The following is a 17,880-nucleotide window of genomic DNA, read 5'->3' as shown; positions in this document are numbered from 1 at the left end:
CCACTCTGTATCAATCCTTACGATCTAATCCCTTCAACAGTCTTTGGTCTGGCTTGTTTCCAACAGCTCATGTTGCAAGTCATCCTAGACGCAGAATATAATTCCTAAAATATATTTGTAATATTGTGCATCTTGGTCACACTGACAATACACTTTTCTAGGAAAATAGGATGGAGTCCATCGAATAGCAAATGTATAAAAGCCCATGTGTAAATATCCAGGGAAAGTATATTTTTGTGGTTGGTGAAGTGGTATTTGTGTTGTATTTTCAGAAGCACAGATTATAACGATTTGGTGGATATGCTAAAAAGAAGTATTTGCAATTAGCAAAAGCAGAATGCATCCAGAGACTCACCAGTACAATTCAAGTCAATTCTCTAGGTATATAAACTAATCATTTACTTAATCACCCCAAACTCTTATCTAGGCTTGCTCACGTATACCTGATAATACTGTTGAACACACTGAGGCCCTTTACTGTAAATAGAGTCCACAAATAATGAAATTACTTTTCCAAGGCTAGCAGACACTGCCCTGATTTTACCTTCTCTTATACATGGTCTCTAATAACAAAAGGGAGGAAATATTTTTGGTGGGAGGAAAGGGGGCAAGAAATGGATATAATTTCTCCTTTTCTCATGATCCATAGTGAACTAAACCTTTTCTAATTAAAAAAAAAAAAATTACATCCCTCTTGGGGGAAGATTTACACACAAGAAATTCTATTGTCAAAGCATGTTTTTTTCTTATATTTCCAAAAATAAAAACTAGACGTAGTTTGATTTACTCTTACTACTTTATTTTATATGCTCAAACTAAAATCTGATTCTTACTTTGTTAAAATTGGGAGCAGAAACATGACTACCGAACACCATGGATGAAATATAAGGGTTTTGCACTCAAAATCACATACATGAAAATCTTTCTTAAGTCTAACTTTTCAAAAGCCTTTCTAAATTAATGCGTAATTCTGAAAAACTCCCTTAAGAAACTGTGGCTCTAAGATTAATAATATATTTAATCTGGCACATTAAACAAAAATACCTGCTGTATAAACATGCAGGGGTGAAACTGCAGATAGGACTCGTCATTCATACAGTCAACAGCAATCCTGTTGTTAATTACCCACTGGGAAGGTATGTTATGTCAGCCTCCATAAACAGACATTCTACCCAGACACTTCTGTTTTTCCTTCAAATGCTACTAAAATACATCTCAATGTTCTCTTTTGCAGGTTGGCTTAACTTTTCTTTTCCAATTGATTTATGATGGTTGCTTCTCCACCATTCATGTATTCAACAACTCCCCAAAAGGACCCAGCATTTAAAATTAAGCTCTGTATCTGTAAGAAATAGTAATGCATTCCCTAATTGGTATAATCATGGTAGCAGTTCCCCAGTGAAAGTTATTTTGAATCTGGAATTGAAAACATAAGGATGGCGGGAAAATAGAAAACATGTACTTACTACTAATCGCTGAACAATTTCCCTGATGTCTTCAGCACAGTTGTCTACCGAGGACAGGAGGACACATTCTCCTCTTTCGTAAAACACTTTGATACTCACTAATCCAGATGTCCACCCAATCACATCCCTGCAGGAACAGTTGAATACAACATTCTTGGAATCCTTTTCAATCAACATGATGAACTCATTGGAGATCCCGAGAAGACATTCGATGTCAGCAGACTGGCCGAAGTCCCGGGCTATCACGTGCCACATGATGGCCCCAATGCTAAACAAGTGGGCGTCCTTCCTTGGCTTTACCTTCTCCTTTTTCTTCGCACCCAGCGTAATGAAGCTGAACTTCACAGAGGTATCCACGGTGGCGGTTGTGACAAAGTTCTCCGCCAGATCTTTCAAGTACTCCTGCCTCGTTCGAGTGGCCATTGCTCGAAACTTTTCTGATTTATGGGCTGCATTTTCTGCATTGATTACTTTGGCTAAAAGGAAGTCCCGGAACACGGCTGACTTTGGAAAAGTTACACCTTTGGGAATCGGTGGGCCAAATGGTGGCACATCTTTTGATCTGGAAACTCCAACACTGAGGAAGTAAAAACAGAAACAAAATGAGATGAGCTATGATACCATAATATGTATCTTTCCGAATTTGACATATATATATACATATATATATACACACACACATATACATACACACACACACACACACACACATACACACACACACACACACACTTTCAACTTAACTGGTTTATTCTGCAAGTTCTTGTTCTCCTAATTTCTGGATACCCAGGGTTTGTTGTTATTGTTGTTTAAGCAAAATGTTTTAAACTCAGTAGACAGGAGGTGTAATGGGCTGAATTATGTCCCTCTCAAAATCCACATGTTGACAAGATAACCCATAGTTCCTGGGAATGTGACACAATCTGGAGAAAGGACCCTTAAGGAGGTGGCTGAGTTAAGTGAAACCATTCGGGTGGCCCCTAATCCAACTGACTGGTGTCCTTATAAAAGGAGAAAATTTGGGCTTACAAAGAGACACCAGGGATGTATGCACACAGAAAGAAGACCATGTGAAGACACAAGGAGAAGACGGCCATCCATAAGCCAAGGGGAGAGGTCTCAGGAGAAACCAACCCTTGCTGACACCTTGATCTTAGACTTCCAGCCTCTAGAACTCTGAGAAAATAAAAGTCTGCCGTTTAAGCCACCTAGCCTGTGGCATTAGTACGGCAGTGCTACCAAACTAATACAGGGGGTAACACATCCACAGCATGTGGAATAAGCAGGTTGGCACTCTATAACTCTGTGGGGCTGGTTATCACTGGGAAAAACAGTAACACTTCTGACCAAAGTGGGTTTAGCCCACGTTAGCTGCATGGGATTCAGTGACATGGGACAGAGTGATCATATTTACAAGAGCCAAAAGTTTTAAGTGTCACTTTTTTAAAGGAAATGCTCACTTTACTTGTTCACATTTTGAAAATCTAAATGAAGGTTTTATGGGAGCAAAGTTTTAAGGGATCTCAGGGACTGAAGAGATCAAATGCATAGTGTTAATAATGAGCATTGTAATCTATTAAAACCAATAACGCTCCCCTACATCAGAGAGTTGCTTTAGTTATCTCATATCCTTTCCTGCATAAGATAAATTATACAGTGGACTAATGAATTAACAAAGGAAGGATTGGCCAGGTGCGGTGGCTCATGCCTGTAATCCCAGCACTTTGGGAGGTCGAAGCGGGTGGATCATGAGGTCAGGAGATTGAGACCATCCTGGCTAACACGGTGAAACCCCGTCTCTATTAAAAATACAAAAAAATTAGCCGGGCGTGGTGGCAGGCGCCTGTAGTCCCAGCTACTCAGGAGGCTGAGGAAGGAGAATGGTGTGAACCTCAGAGGCGGAGCTTGCAGTGAGCCGAGATCACGCCACTGCACTCCAGCCTGGGCGACAAAGCAAGACTCCGTCTCAAAAAAACAAAAACAGAAACAAAAACAAAAAAACAAAGGAAAGATTAAGACGAGTAAGTGAATGAATGGATTCTGTATCACTGGCAGCATTGAGAGCACCCCAATTGCTGAGTAGCTACCACAGACCAAGAATCTGTATTAATCCCACAGCTGCCCAGGCTGATGTTGGAGTAAAGAAAGGAAGCAATCTTTGTTTTGTTTTCATCATTGTGGAAAATTCTAAAAAAGGCAAATTAAGGAATAAAAACATTCCATCCAAATCTGTTCTGTCAGATGCAAACTCCTCTTCTGAAATGTGGTTGGTTAGACTTTAGAAAAATCGCAGGCTAACTTGTGCTTTAATCTGCAACCTCTTCAGCAGAGTTAATCACCTGTAGCGGCAAGACAGACAGGTGGCTAGATGGGTCCTTCACTGATATGAAAGGGAAGGAATGACTGCTTTGCTTTGGGACAGATACACCGAACTCATCAATAGCACCTAGTGGTGCTTTATGGTAGTATATATACTAGACCAGAGGGTATGTGTGTGTGGGAACTTGACTTACGGGCTTAAATGAAGGAAAGGTCCTTAAAAACATCACAGAGGTTGACGCTGCCAGGGATCTACATCAGGTGTGGCCCATTTTCCCCTCACCACCATCCTCAGGATGGCCATTCTAGACTGGGAATTAATTTATCCCCCACAATCCCCCATGTTAACTCTGGGACAGTGGTCCTAAAGCTACCTGTTTGGACTTGTGATTAGTCTAACCACATCCTGTGGCTTCTCTTCTCTACACTGTCAATGAGCTCACAGGGTCTCTCTGTGCACTGCAACCTGCCCTGCAAATATTGGGTACGATAAACCAGTGTATCACCGCTCCTAAATTTGGTTCTCTCTTTCAACAATGAGTACAGATTTCTAGCAGTATTTTACCCATGGAATGCTGAGGCGGCCAAATGTCATCTGGCACTCCAGTGCATTATTACTTCTTTGCATTAACTGTGTAGATCTCATGCTACCCTCTGAGTGCAGCTTGCATGCACTTAAGCTACAATGTCAGGGGAAATTTCTTGTTATCTAAATATGCTCCACTGTGGTGTCACATAGTAAATAAAAGAGACATGGTGACTCCATTATATATTAGAGAAATTCTTTGTGTATCCAATTATAGACCCTAATATCTAATTGCAGATTCTCTGTACAACGTATGCCATATTCTTGATCAATAAACTGTATTCTTGCACATCTCAAAGTTGTACAAGAAAAGCAGCAGAATGTAAGCATGGCTATTCCATGATTGTTATGATATTCTGGGTATGGGAATCAATTAGAGACCCTTGGTTACAAAAGCTCATAGGATCCTTAACATTTCAAGTAGGGTCAAGTTCAGAAGAAATATTCTTTTGCCAGATTCAGATAATTCCCATTGTGTGGAAACGAGATCTTACATCAGAGCTCCTTATTTCATCCAAATAACTCGATAGCATTTATTAATGATTTAGGGGCCTTAGATATTTAAGGCCCCTCCAGTGAAAGCAAACAGAAAGATAAGCATTCCTTAATATGCACATGAAAGGGTTTTAACAAGGCCTGCTGGCCAAAGGACAATAAAGAAAGGTGTGAGGAGCAAACTGGAGTCAGGTAACTCCCGGAGTCAGGGAATCCAGCTCTACCACCTCCTGAGTGACTGAGCTAACTACACTAATCCTTCAGTGCCTCCCTGCCCTCATCTGTAAAATGGACGGTAAAATAGTATCATACCCAAAAGCCCATTGTAAGGATGATAGAAAATAATGCATGTAAAGCTTTTATTACCCAAATTGTTGCTGTTACTGTCACTATTACTATCATAGTAGTTGTGTTAATAAATGATTTCACCCTGTCACCTAATTTTTGTCAGAAGATGTTACATACTAGATTTTCTAAAAAATGGCAGTCATCATTTTCTGTAGATATCTCTCCACTTTTAATTCACTCTTAGCTACCAAGCCTTTTCTCATTCCGTTACTGAGCATTTTGCAAAGAGTTTATCTTGGAAAGTACATAAAAACATAAATCCCTGGCAGTTGGCTTAACATTAGCTACAAATTAAAGAGTCTTTTATAAAGAAATAGGCAATTTGTTACATCCGCTTTTTAAATATTTTCAGGCTAAAAGCGAGATGTTTCGTGGGGCTCTGGGGGTGTTGCCTCATTTCTCCTAGTTCCAGTGGACCCAGCATAACTGCTCGAGCATTCTGCTGCGCTCATGGGGGAGGCCTGACTCCCTCTGTAGGGTGGGAGTGTGGTCTTCTGCCCAGGCAGGTACACCTGACAGGCTGCACGATTGTCATTAGAGAAGGTGATCTCAACCGCACAACCCCTTCCGACAGCTGTAAGGCCTATGAATTGGCATTGGTACCGTGGGTCTGCGTCAGCAAGAATACGCTGCCACTCAACACCCGCAAAAAGCTCAGGAGAAAAACAGCTTTCACGGGAGCTTGCCACTCTGGATTAGGACATAGCAAAATTTAAGAAGACTGTAGAGCTGGACTATACCATTTCCTTGGAAATTATTTTAATAAATTTATTTCTCCATTGGAATATTTAGAGGAGTATCACATGAAACAGACCAATAAGGTGTTTTTAGAAAATGTGGGCATGCCAACCTTATTTCATGAGATAGAGTAAGGACAGCTTCATAAAATGTTATGGAATTCATGTGACTACAGGATTACTCAAGATTATTATTGATTCTTCGAGAAATACTAGTGATGTTTTTAAGCAAGATCAACGAAGCTGATGATGCACTTCCAAAAATGTTAGGCACTTGAACTGATGTTGCATTTGAATCTCATTAGTAAAGGTTAATTTAGTAATAACAATGTGGTTTCTTAAAAACCAATGACTCCATCTCTGAATGATTGGCATATGGTATCTTTATCACAGAAAAAATAAGGCAATGTACTTTGTTATATGTAAGAGATCTCTGTGGTGTTTTCAAAAACATTAATTAAATACGTTCAAAACATTTAATTAGATTCAAAAACATTTTTTTCTTTTAGGTTTTCTGGTTTTAATTAAACAACTCAGTTTTTTAATTAAACAGAGTTGTTTAATTAAAACCAGAAAACCTAAAAGAAATAAATTGAACAGGTATTGCCTATCTTTACAATTTTTTGTGCTAATGAATTACCTCATGATATAAGCATAAAGGTAGCAAGTAATTTAAAATACTCAATTTGACCTAAATATAGCCACCCATAAAATAACACCGAATACAATACAATAAAGCCTTATACTTCAGTTTTCCCAATCCAATTAGGAAGGTTCATTTTATTCTTCAGAATTACCATTCGCTGGATGAGCTCCCAGGAAAAAAAGGCCAAATTTTTTTTTGTACGAATATTATCTATTTTAAGCCTATCATTTGTATAGAGTAGATACTATATTCTTCCAAATATCACTTTTAAAAAGTAGTTCTGAGCATTTAGGCCAGTGGTCTTAAACCCAGATGTGCGTAAGAATGACTATGGAGGGAAGTATAGAGATGACAGGTGTACTGCATTAGAACACAGCACAGCAGAGCCATAGACTAGGGCTATGTTTAATAAGGCGACTGGGAAGTAAAATTCAGGGTAAGAATTGATGGTTTTCAGACTTTGTTCTAAGATGGCTTGGGCATCTGTAGGGTGGGATGTAAAATGGCAACTTCTCAAATACAGACTAATTTCTCTTGTGCCTTTAGGAAGCAAGCTCTGTAGTCTTCACTTTCTTACAAGGAATAGTCGTGTCTCTGTAACTAGGCCCAGTGGGCAGCTGAATTGGCAACTACCGTTTTAAGATGATAAATGAAAATAATCTTGGATGAATGTCAGGAACTCCAATAGGTGTTTTACATAATTTAAGCTATTTATTCATCATAACAACATACTGAAGTAGGTACTATCATTACCATTATCTTCAATTTTAAGATGAGGAATCAAATGTTAAGAAAAATAAAGTAAGCCACACAAAGCCCTATGATAAGTGGTAAAGCTGGTTTCAAACTCTGGTCAAAGACCCATTGTTTTACCAATACCCCACATGATATGATCATTTGGCTGCAGTTATTCCCTAAGATTTCCTAAGACAGAGTCTGAGAGTAGTGGTTAAGTATAAAAGCAGGCCTTGTCAGAGCCAGTCTTGGGATTCCAAGGCACGCATGTGGCCTTTTGAAGTCACCCAACAAGTGTTAACTCCTTGTTTCAGCAGCCCTGCAAAGATCCAAGATCTTTGATGAAAAGACATGTTTTACTGCCACAATACATACTTCTCCTAGATAAGCACTTAACCAGCCACTTCATCCAACTCAGAGGAGGATACCAATTAAGCTATTGATTCTGGCTCAAGTTTTTAGGAGAAAAACAGAGGAAATGTGTAATCCACCATTTTAAAGTGCTAGGCATTTCACTTTTTCAAGGGGATAAAATGGGAAGAAGGCAATTATTTCTTACAGAAAGTGTCTGAGTAATTAGAAAATCACAAAGTTGCAAATAATAATTGGCAAACAAAGATGTTTTTGGGAAAAGACGCCCTGTTGAAATAAACCTGGGAGAGTGACAGATCAGGGATGACTGACTCACCTATAACACACATTTTCGGTACATGGATTATGCACTTTGACTATGACAAAGACATGCTGAAAGTGAGACCGGATGCTTTTTGGAGTAAAAGGAAGTGCCCCAGGCTCCTGGAAGACGATGGTGACGATGTCATTTCCTATGTGCCTTTTCCTCAGTAGCTGTGGTCAAGAAAGTGAAGAGTTACAAATAAGTTTTTCTTTAAAACAAAATATATATATAATTCACTCATCTTTCAATTTGAAGGAGTGATTTTTAAAAAGCACAGTCATTCTTTGGAAGTCAGTGCTCCTAAATTTGGCATAGAAAAAGCAAAATGGGCTTCATCCAAAAGACCCGTGGAAAGAAAAGCCTAAATATTTAAGTTTATCTCTTTTATTTTAAAATTCAATTTGTACTCTCTCTCCTTTTGGTCTTTATCCAGTTCCTCTTTTTAAACCCCGAAAATAATAGCATGTTAGAGCTCACAACGCTTTGAGAAATGTTGTAGTTTAAGCTCTAGAAGACAAAGTCCAAGAGAGGGTACAGGTTTGCTGAAAAGTCCTACACTATCACCCCGGCGGGCTTCAGCTTGTATCCTGTGCTCCCACAGTAAAGTAACGTGCATTTCTGCAACAAAAATACAGAACACTGTCATTCTGGTGAGCAATAATACAAACCAATTAACTGAACCCTGGCCGTTTAAAATGCAATTCAGAAACACAGAATTCAACTGGATTAATAACCAGAAGCCCAATCATTCGTAATTTTATAAATCACAAATCTGGCAGGGGGAATGACGCTCAGAGCAGTAACACTTGACCAACGCCTTTACTTTTGATGTTCCTTCTGCCAAGAATGCCCCCTTCCCTCCAGGTTTCTCCCAGACAATGCAGTTGTCTCTGTAGACCCCACCTCATCTGAAAGAAACTTCCTATTTCCCGGGCCTATTTCTATTACACTGGTTGTTGTACTGTCTCCTAATGGTTGGTTTACTTCTTCTGCATCAGGTCATAACCTTCATGAGGGCACAGAAGTGTCATAGTGACTTTCAGTTTCCTAGTTTCTAATGGTGTGCAGGCAAAGGAGGTACCCAATACACATTTGTTTAACAAATAAATAATCCAAATATACACTTACTGACACATCACATTATGCATTAAAATTGTGACCACTTCTTTCCTATGAACACATGCCAATAAATCCACATAAAGGCACTCGGTAAGCTTATGCAAGTGAAGGCATAGATTTGTGCTCTCAAAAGTTTGTGATCTTCAGTTTTAATACATACAACAATCCTTACACAACTTGGTGATGTCATTGCTGGAATGTGACAATCTCAGATAGTAAATCTCTTTTTACTAGCAATATGAAAGACCACGACCTTACCCTTAAATTTATTTGGCACCTACAGTGCATATTCCAAATAAAGACCATTAAGTTCAACTTTTAAAGCCTTTTAAACTCAGATACAAAAAGGATTTCATTGTCAGGTCCCTGACTTGTGATTTAGCATGATAAAAGGCCTGGAAAAGTGGGAATGAAATGTTCATTCTTTCAGAGTTTTCTACAGGCCAGTTAAACTGCTGATTCATATGCTGAGAAATTCCTACTTAAATCCCCATGGTCAAAGTTATAAACACACAAAAATCATCTTACTGTCTGAGTGAAGTCTGGAAACATACATTAGTACATCATAATACAGACCCAATGAGCCACCTCATTTAAATATGTAGTTTTAAAAAAGTTTGCTAGATATTTAAAATGTGCCATTTCAAATGCATGTAAATAATCAGTGAAAACTATCTTTGGCAAGGACATTCTTTACTCTTTTCTCCAAAAATTGAAATACATGATTCATAGGCATTGTAATGAGACAAGGAAAAATCAGGAATAGTTTTTAAAAATATGCCCATCATTGTGTTCAATGTATCTGTAGACTACAAAACACAGCAGTTCATACTCTACTTTATTCAGTGCCCTTGAAACACAGGAATTCTCAGACTGTCAAAAGATGGAGCTCACTTTGGCCAAGGCCAGGCAGTGAGTTCAGCGCCTCCTACTTCCTGAGTGATTGCCGGTGTGGCTTCACGTTGGCCAGCCCTCTCCATTAAACACAGGGTGCAGGGAGGGCCTTGTTAGTCAGTGCTTCATGGCTGTTGAGACTGCAACAGCAAATTGCACAGTTATTCCTGTCCAATTTCTTTTCCTCCTGAAGGAACATGTTGGGTCTGATTCTATACTTCACCACAGGACTATTTAAAGCACAAGTTAAAGCACAAGTTAAAGTCTGGTTACCTTGACAACATGCCAAACCACTGTTGTCCCTTTCTAGACACATTCTTTTGCTTTGTAAAATGGGCCAAAAAATGTTTTCAAAAGTCTAGTTAATTTAACCATGGCCACATAATGCACTTTGTAGAAAAAAATAAACGATTGGAGGCGGGAACAAGAAGATTCATTAGGAAGGGTAAAATCTAAAGCTCTTTGAAGGAGAATATAATAAGAAAAATGAACACTATCCATTAATAGGATGCTTGAATTTGCTTCAGAGACTAAAGAAAATATCTGGAAAATTAACAGAAATATTATTCATTTTTCTGTTTTAGGACTTTGTCAAACATGAAATAAGTAATTTCTTGAACTTCTTAAAGGCAAATGTTTTCTTTAGTATTTAGTTTATGCTTTTTTCTAACTGGTCAATGAAATTCTATACAATCAGAGTCTGTAAATGGGGGAAAGGGATGGCAAACCACAAACGAACGCAGGCTGGCAAAACCTGAGGGTACTATTTGTTTGAGGGAATTGTAGGAATGACATCTTCTGGGGCGAACTTCTTTCTAGGTATGTAAAGCTAATGACAATTTTCAGTGATGTCAAGAGAACCAACTTATTAGTGTCTTCAACTGCAACAGTGAGTTAATAAATATTGTATTAGATAGATTTACATAGTCATTTCTACTAAATTTCTAACACTCGATTCCAGCTGTGAAACAGGAATAAGCTCTTGTTATGACAAGGAAAGAGAAAATGTGAGTCTTCACCCAACTCCATGGCAAAAGCATATAGATGCTACAGAAATACCATATATCCATATATGGCCATAGGTTTAGCCTCAGTTCCTTAAACAAACCGGGATCTCACAAGACCAGTTTTAACTTAGTGCAAAAATACAGTAAGATAGAAGGAGTATGTTCTAATTATTCAACAGTACAGTAGGGAAACTGTCATTAGCAGCAATTTATTGTGTATTTCAAAACAGCTGCAAAAAAATTTGAAATGTTCTCAACACAAAGATAAGTGTTTGTGGTAACAGATATGCCAATTACTCTGATGTGATCAATACATATTGTATGCAGGTATCAAAATACAGAGTGTAACCCCAAAATATGTACAACTATTATATATCAGTAAAAAAAAAAATTAACGAGAGGAAAAAACTCAAAAAGCAAACTGAGAAGAAAAAAACCAGGAAGTGAAAATAAGTATCAGACAGCACACTTGGGTGAAAAATGAAAGCTGAATTAGACAGTATCTGCTAGCCTCTATGTATATGGGTTCACTTGTTAAATTATTATTTTAAACCCAGTAAGACAGAAACAACTGTCCACCCAATGCTGGGGGAAAGCAGGCTGTACAACATGAAAGAGAACAGCCGGGATATGATTCAGAAGCTCATAAGAGTCAGAGAAGAGGAAGGTCATCTGCAGGTCTCCAGAGAAGGTCTTTAGAAAGAAGCAAATCCATATTCTCTAAACACACACAAGTTCTCAGTCCTGGTCCTTGAGTTTGAATCTAAATCCTATTACTAAAAAGGGGGCTGACAAAGACTCCTCTGACATGACTGATCCCTTCCTACCTCTCCGACCTCATCACCTGCTCCTTACCATGTAGACAGCGTCTTGTCCCTCCTACAGAACAACTGGTTCCCACCCAAGGAACTTTGCAGTTCCTAATCTCTTGCCTGGAAAGCTCCTCCCCTTCACCCAGAGGGTTGGCTTTTCCTCTTTTAGGGAGATGGCCCTAATTTTGCACTTATACACACACATGCATGTACATAAACACACATATCCCCTCATATAAACTATACTCAAGAGTTTGCACCAGTAGTTAGAATTATGCCTTGATTTTTAAGAGGCGTATAGAGTTTCCTACGGAAAAAGTTAATGTAGAAAAGCATTCTAAATAATAACTAAGGAAGGGCAACATATACACCTTACCACATAAATACAAAAGAAAGAAAAGTCTCGCCCACCTCCTGCAAAAAAGTGAATGTTAGTGAACTGTTCTTATTTCTGATGGGCAAGAACAGGATATTACATTTAATTAATGTTCGAAGGATTTCTCACTGATTTATCATTTCATATAATTATGATATTTTACCAATAACAAGAGCAAATGTACAAACGACTTAAGAAATGTTGAACACTTTGCAAAGGAAGAAACAAAATAATCTAAGAATGCAGATCTTTAATGACATCATTACAAAGTAAAGATGATAACAGGATTATGAAGATATAAATATCTCTTTCTTCTTTCTGTCACTAGGCAATACCAACCCTCACTCTAAGTAACAATCTTTGTGATACAGTGTAAGTCTATGCTCCTACTTAGGGTCTGGGAATAAAGCTACTCATGGAAAGCTAAGTAAGCATTTTATCCTTCCAAAATATTCTATAGTATTATGTATAGGTGAACCCAAGTATAGGCAGGACCCAAGGGCTCATCGCACTTAGTGAGGCAGGTTGTTCCAGTATTTACATGAGTCCTTAGCAACACCAACTAGGGACTTAAGGAAGTACACAAACTCTTTAAGGCAGGAGCTTACAATCAGTCTACCCACTATGGAGAAAAGGGCTCCAGGCTTAGCCCAAATATAACATCATTACCTCTTTGGTGTCAAGCCCATTACTAGAGTAAGACCAGTATCCTTTAATTAGCATCTCAGAAACCTAGGGGCTTGGTCTTACTCATTAGATACCTCCACGAGGTGTCAGGTACCCCTTCCCAACACAGCAGCTAAAATGTTACGCATACATTAAAAAAGAAATAGGTTACTGTGTGCCAGGCACTGAGGCACCTCTACTTTATATGCCTACTTTGAAGAAAGAATTTCGTTGCCAAAGTGAAGTTTAAAGCTAATTTGTGAAGCTCTTCCCACTGATGACATCCCACGATGGCTTAACCATGACTTGTCTCCGGAGCAAGCAGAAGGTAAGCACACAGGGGAAGACAGCTCTGGGAAAAGTGGATGGACTGCCAGACAGATGCAGAGAGACTTGCAGGACTTAACTTCTGAAGAGAGAAAATAACTCCAAGAGCAGGGTTTCTTATCATTCTTTTGGTCTGGTGAGTTTTTCTACGCAAGAGTCAGAGACCATTCCAAAGATTAAAGCTCTTTTGCAACTGTGGTAAACTCTCTGAAGACTTTTAATACATCTTGGAATCGGCATCCAGCTTGATTTATTACAAGAAGGAACACAAGAAATTAGATCTGATGTGGACGAGTCTGGACCAGTTAAATGGTCACCAACTGTAGTGGAAGAAGCCAAGGTTACAGGCACAATTCATGTAGGGGCCAGTTAACTTTGCTAAGTCCTGTGGCTTCAAATTGCACTCATGAACCCAGCTGGTCATTTCAGACATTTCTGCCTTTGGTATTAACATAATTTGTGGGCATGGATGGCGAGGGTGAGAGAAATGGAGTCAATACAACTCATTAACAAATTTGGAAAACACATGTCCCCAGATTGCAAGTGGCATTATTTATCCACAAACAGAACACTCTGATGACAACCTGTGATTGCAAAATATTTTATTAAATGTCAAAAAATAATTTTCTGAAATAATTGATAAATTTAGTCTCTCACTTTCTTAACCATTCAGAGTCTTACTTTTTCATAATAGATCTTTAGGACTGGAGACAGGAAAATAAAATGCAAATTAGGTCATCCAAAATATGACTGGCTCGATATCTAATGAATTATAAAATAGTAACAACTAAAACTTAGTTCCATGCCTGGAACTATTTTAAGTGCTTTACATGCATTAATTTGCCTAATTCTCTATCTCCTAAGAAAGGTTCACTCATTCATTCATTATTCATTCAACAAATGTTTGTTGACTTCTTACCATGTTCTGGATACTGTTCTGGGCACACAGGGACACTTCAGGGAACAAAACAGATACAAATCCCAGCTTTCTCGAGTTTGGAATGTATAGCCTCAACTTACAGGGACTTTTCTTTTACTTTCCAGTTGGGGAAGTTTAACACACACACACCCTCCTCTATCCCCCAGTTGCATCTACATTTTCACTGCTTTGCTGTCCTGATTTTTGCGCATACAATTTTTTCAAGGCTAGTTTCAGTGAAATGAAGTCAGGTACATAAAACTCGAATGCCTACAGATTTTGATTACGCTTCAATGAAAGGGGGTGGGAAAGCCAGTTTGGAGTTGTGGTAAAAGCAAAGACTTCAAATCTCTGGAGGTTGCCACATGTGAAATGCCAGGGCCAATTCAGCCTGAAGTCCAATGACTCAAGTAATCAGGGAACTGGAAAGGCTTTGTGGTTTGAATACTCGATGACGGGGGTCAAAAGTCACTGGCTCTATTTCTGCTAACGTACTGACAGATTTTCTTGGCTTGAGTAACCCCTATCAGTTTTCTGAGCAACAACTCCCACAGAGTTTAATTACTGAATGATTCACAAGTATTTGCTGGACAACTGTCCTGGTCTAAATTAAGCCTCTTAAGATCCAGTGAATCTGCTCGGCATTATTGCAAACAAATTTTTGAGAGCTAAAATCCCTTAGGTTAAAATATACATAAATACATACATGTGATCTAGTGATTTTAAGTCTATGCTTAAAAATACACAGATGTGTAATACAGAGATAGATTTTTTAAAGGTGGTAGGAAGAACTATGATTATTAGAAAACACTAGAAAATTCAGAAAGGACAAGGGATTGAGATAAGTATGAGATGGAAAATGGCAAGAAAATCCAGCTAGCAGTTACCATGAGAAGAGACTGGGGGTCAGAGGCCTGCTTTCTCATCCTAGCTGGAGGATCTGAGGCTAAGGGGCTTCTTCCAACTAGTGATGGGAGAAGGGGAGGTAGTTGGCTGGTTTCCTCTTTGGGAAAAAATGCAGAATTAGACTAAATTTATATACTTTTATGAGTGTTTTTTAAAAAGGAAAAATTCTCTGTGACAATTAGATTTCACTCATTTGACAAATACCTATTGAGCAATTCCTATGTAGTCCTTGGTGCTTTAATATATTTAGAGCAAAGGAGTATCAGTTAAGTGACACTCAGAGAACTGTCTCCTAAATGTGAAAACAAACTTTAACTCTGGATTTAACCTAAATACAATCAAATCCCTAAAATTAAATTATGTCAATGAATCAGTTATAAGATCCTAGTAATTCACAAACCTTTCTGTAAACAAATATTCAGAAACTCAAGCAGTCAATATTCTTCAAAAAATCTTCAGCTTAACATGGGCAGAGCCCAGAAGATTCTAAACAAGATGTGAAATGGAGCCTTAGCTATCCCATAGATCGTCTATCCCAAACGTAGGTCCTTTCCTATCTCAAGTGATCCTCCAATTTTTCTCAAGCTCACAGTAGACCAAGCATTTCAACTATTTCTAGCGTAAGATTAAAATGGCCATAATTTCTAGTAATCTTTGCAAAAAAAACTTGCTTGACTCAAAGTTATACCAAAAAGTAAATTATTTTACAATGATTTATGCATCATTCAAGTTTTCAAAGGTTCTTAATTCTTACTGAGTGGCTGTAGTCAAAGCATGATGCACTCTGATTTTTTTCTCTTTAAAAAGGTCAAGAAATTTTGGCCAGTAAATCCATTTAAAACAACAAAAACGAAATGGAGAGGAACAGCTGAAAATAGCACCAGTAACAACTGCAAACAGTATTCTCTATAAATAAGCTATTTACCCACACACAAAAACCGAAGTCAGGTCAACACGGTTGGCCTTTTCGTAATTAACATATAGTTGAGACAAGTTTCTCCTGAGAAAAGATTTTGCTTAGCAAGCAATAGATCTGAGCGCAGAAGAGTTTCTAAGTTTTATATGAAAAAAGTGCAACAATATGCCCTTTAAAGCCCAAATACTTCCAAATGATCAAAGAGTCAAAGATGATTAATGCTATTCAAGAAAAACCCTCACTGATTCTTTGCAAGTTCTACATGCATCAATATCATCAGTGCGCCCACCTCAGATTTCATACTCAGCGTAAAAAGCTCCAGGCTGGGGAGGACATACCTGTTGTCTGTTGTTGGGCATGTAGGGAAGCAGGGTTGACACGTGGAACATGAGTTCGTAGTCTTTGTATGTGGTATAGAGAGAGTGCGTGCCCGTGGAATCAGCTGAAAACAAAGATGAATTACAGAAGCAAGGTAAGCCGCTACAAAATTAGTGCTTCAATATTTAAAAGGTTATTGTTGCAAAAACAAAAAACAAAAAACACCAAGCTCTACCCAACCAGTATCTGGACGCTGCCCATCCAGCTTTCATCAAGCACTGTTTCTACCACTCCCGCTCCAGGACTGTGGACTGAGAGGCTCCTTTCCTTCCCCACCGCTTTCTACTGCACCTTTAGTTTCCTCGCTTTTCTTCTCTGTTCTTGCCCTCACAGTGTGGATTTAGGTGATCCACTGAAAGCGAAGTGCTTTTGCCACCAAGTGCACAGGTGAGCAGTGGAGAAGAGAAGCTGGTCCAGGTCTGGGTGCAATTATCTGAAGGGCGTGACAAACTGGCAGATGGCCTGGCCGCATCTGTGTGTGTGTGTGCGTGTGTGTGTGTGCGTGTGTGCGTGTGTGTGTGTGTGTGTGTTTACAGTTAATTCTTAGTTATTCTTGGCACTTGATCTTCCAGAACCCAGAAAAATGAAATAAGATTGATTGAATATGGAAATGAGAACAAAAAATGTTATTTTGAATATGTCTTTCCCTGAATGTAATTAATTTTTTTCTTTCAACAGGAAGTACATTGATACATCACATGAATGAAGAATATGGAGAATGAATGTGATCACTTACAGAATATTATCCAGTGACATATATGTTAAAAAACGATGACATTTGAACCCCTATTAATCATGAAACTATTCATCTTTTGAAAAGGAGAATGATTCTTTGTAAATTCAAACTCCATCTGTATTATCAATAAGAGTATCTCAGGTTGAGTTTCACACATTGAAACTAACCTGCTGACTATAAAATACTTAAGTAATTTTGGAGTAAAGTTCTGAATGACTTTTTGCACATGGATAATGAAGACAAAAAGATATACAAAAAGGAAAATGTAAATGGAATTCAATTTCTTTGTCAATTCTTGATCTATACAGTCTTATTTCTCTACTTTTTAAGCAACAAGAAACAGTGTTGTTAACATCATTTATTCCATTGTGTTTGTTGGGGAAACCTCTAAGTAGTCATTTTAAGTTAATCTTTTTTTAATCTAAAAATCTAAATTTTTACTTTAAGAACACGAAAACATTCAACCTTCATGGACTTATTATTTTCTTTCTGAACCCTGTAGTATGTCTTTCTTTCTAATATTCATATCAATTCAGAAACAGACCTGAAAACTCTCTAGAAAAAATATCCTATAGAGTTCTTAGATGCTCCGAAAGACATTCATAAAAGGCATTTTCATGAATAAGGCGAATACTTAGTGTTTACATATAGTTACCAATAAATTAATTAACAGATGGAGAGAATATTCATCCAAAAAGTTATATATAAATCAGCCCCGCCAAAAAAAAATTCCTTTTAACTATTTATTAAACACATATATGTTATTTTCAAAGGACTTCTTAGAAAGTAACATTCCATTTTAATTCTCTTGGCTCG

At 38.1% G+C, this 17,880-nt stretch overlaps 1 protein-coding gene across 6 annotated transcripts in view; it reads right to left on the bottom strand.

The window, feature by feature from the left end:
• SIPA1L2 (signal induced proliferation associated 1 like 2) overlaps positions 1 to 17,880 on the bottom strand; it is a 234,414-nt gene that overhangs the window by 68,586 nt on the left and 147,948 nt on the right. For all 6 annotated transcript variants that reach the window (XM_063790534.1, XM_016941012.4, XM_016941031.4 and 3 more), the window contains 3 exons: positions 16,289 to 16,392; positions 8,021 to 8,178; positions 1,467 to 2,043 (listed from right to left, as the gene is read on the bottom strand). In XM_063790534.1, coding sequence (XP_063646604.1) covers positions 1,467 to 2,043; positions 8,021 to 8,178; positions 16,289 to 16,392 — 839 coding nt within the window. The remainder of the gene's footprint in view (positions 1 to 1,466; positions 2,044 to 8,020; positions 8,179 to 16,288; positions 16,393 to 17,880) is intronic.

This window comes from Pan troglodytes, chromosome 1, assembly GCF_028858775.2.
Source record: "Pan troglodytes isolate AG18354 chromosome 1, NHGRI_mPanTro3-v2.0_pri, whole genome shotgun sequence".
Lineage (NCBI taxonomy): Eukaryota > Metazoa > Chordata > Mammalia > Primates > Hominidae > Pan > Pan troglodytes.
Note: the sequence above shows the minus strand (reverse complement) of the source record. Positions and strands in the feature narration are given on the sequence as shown.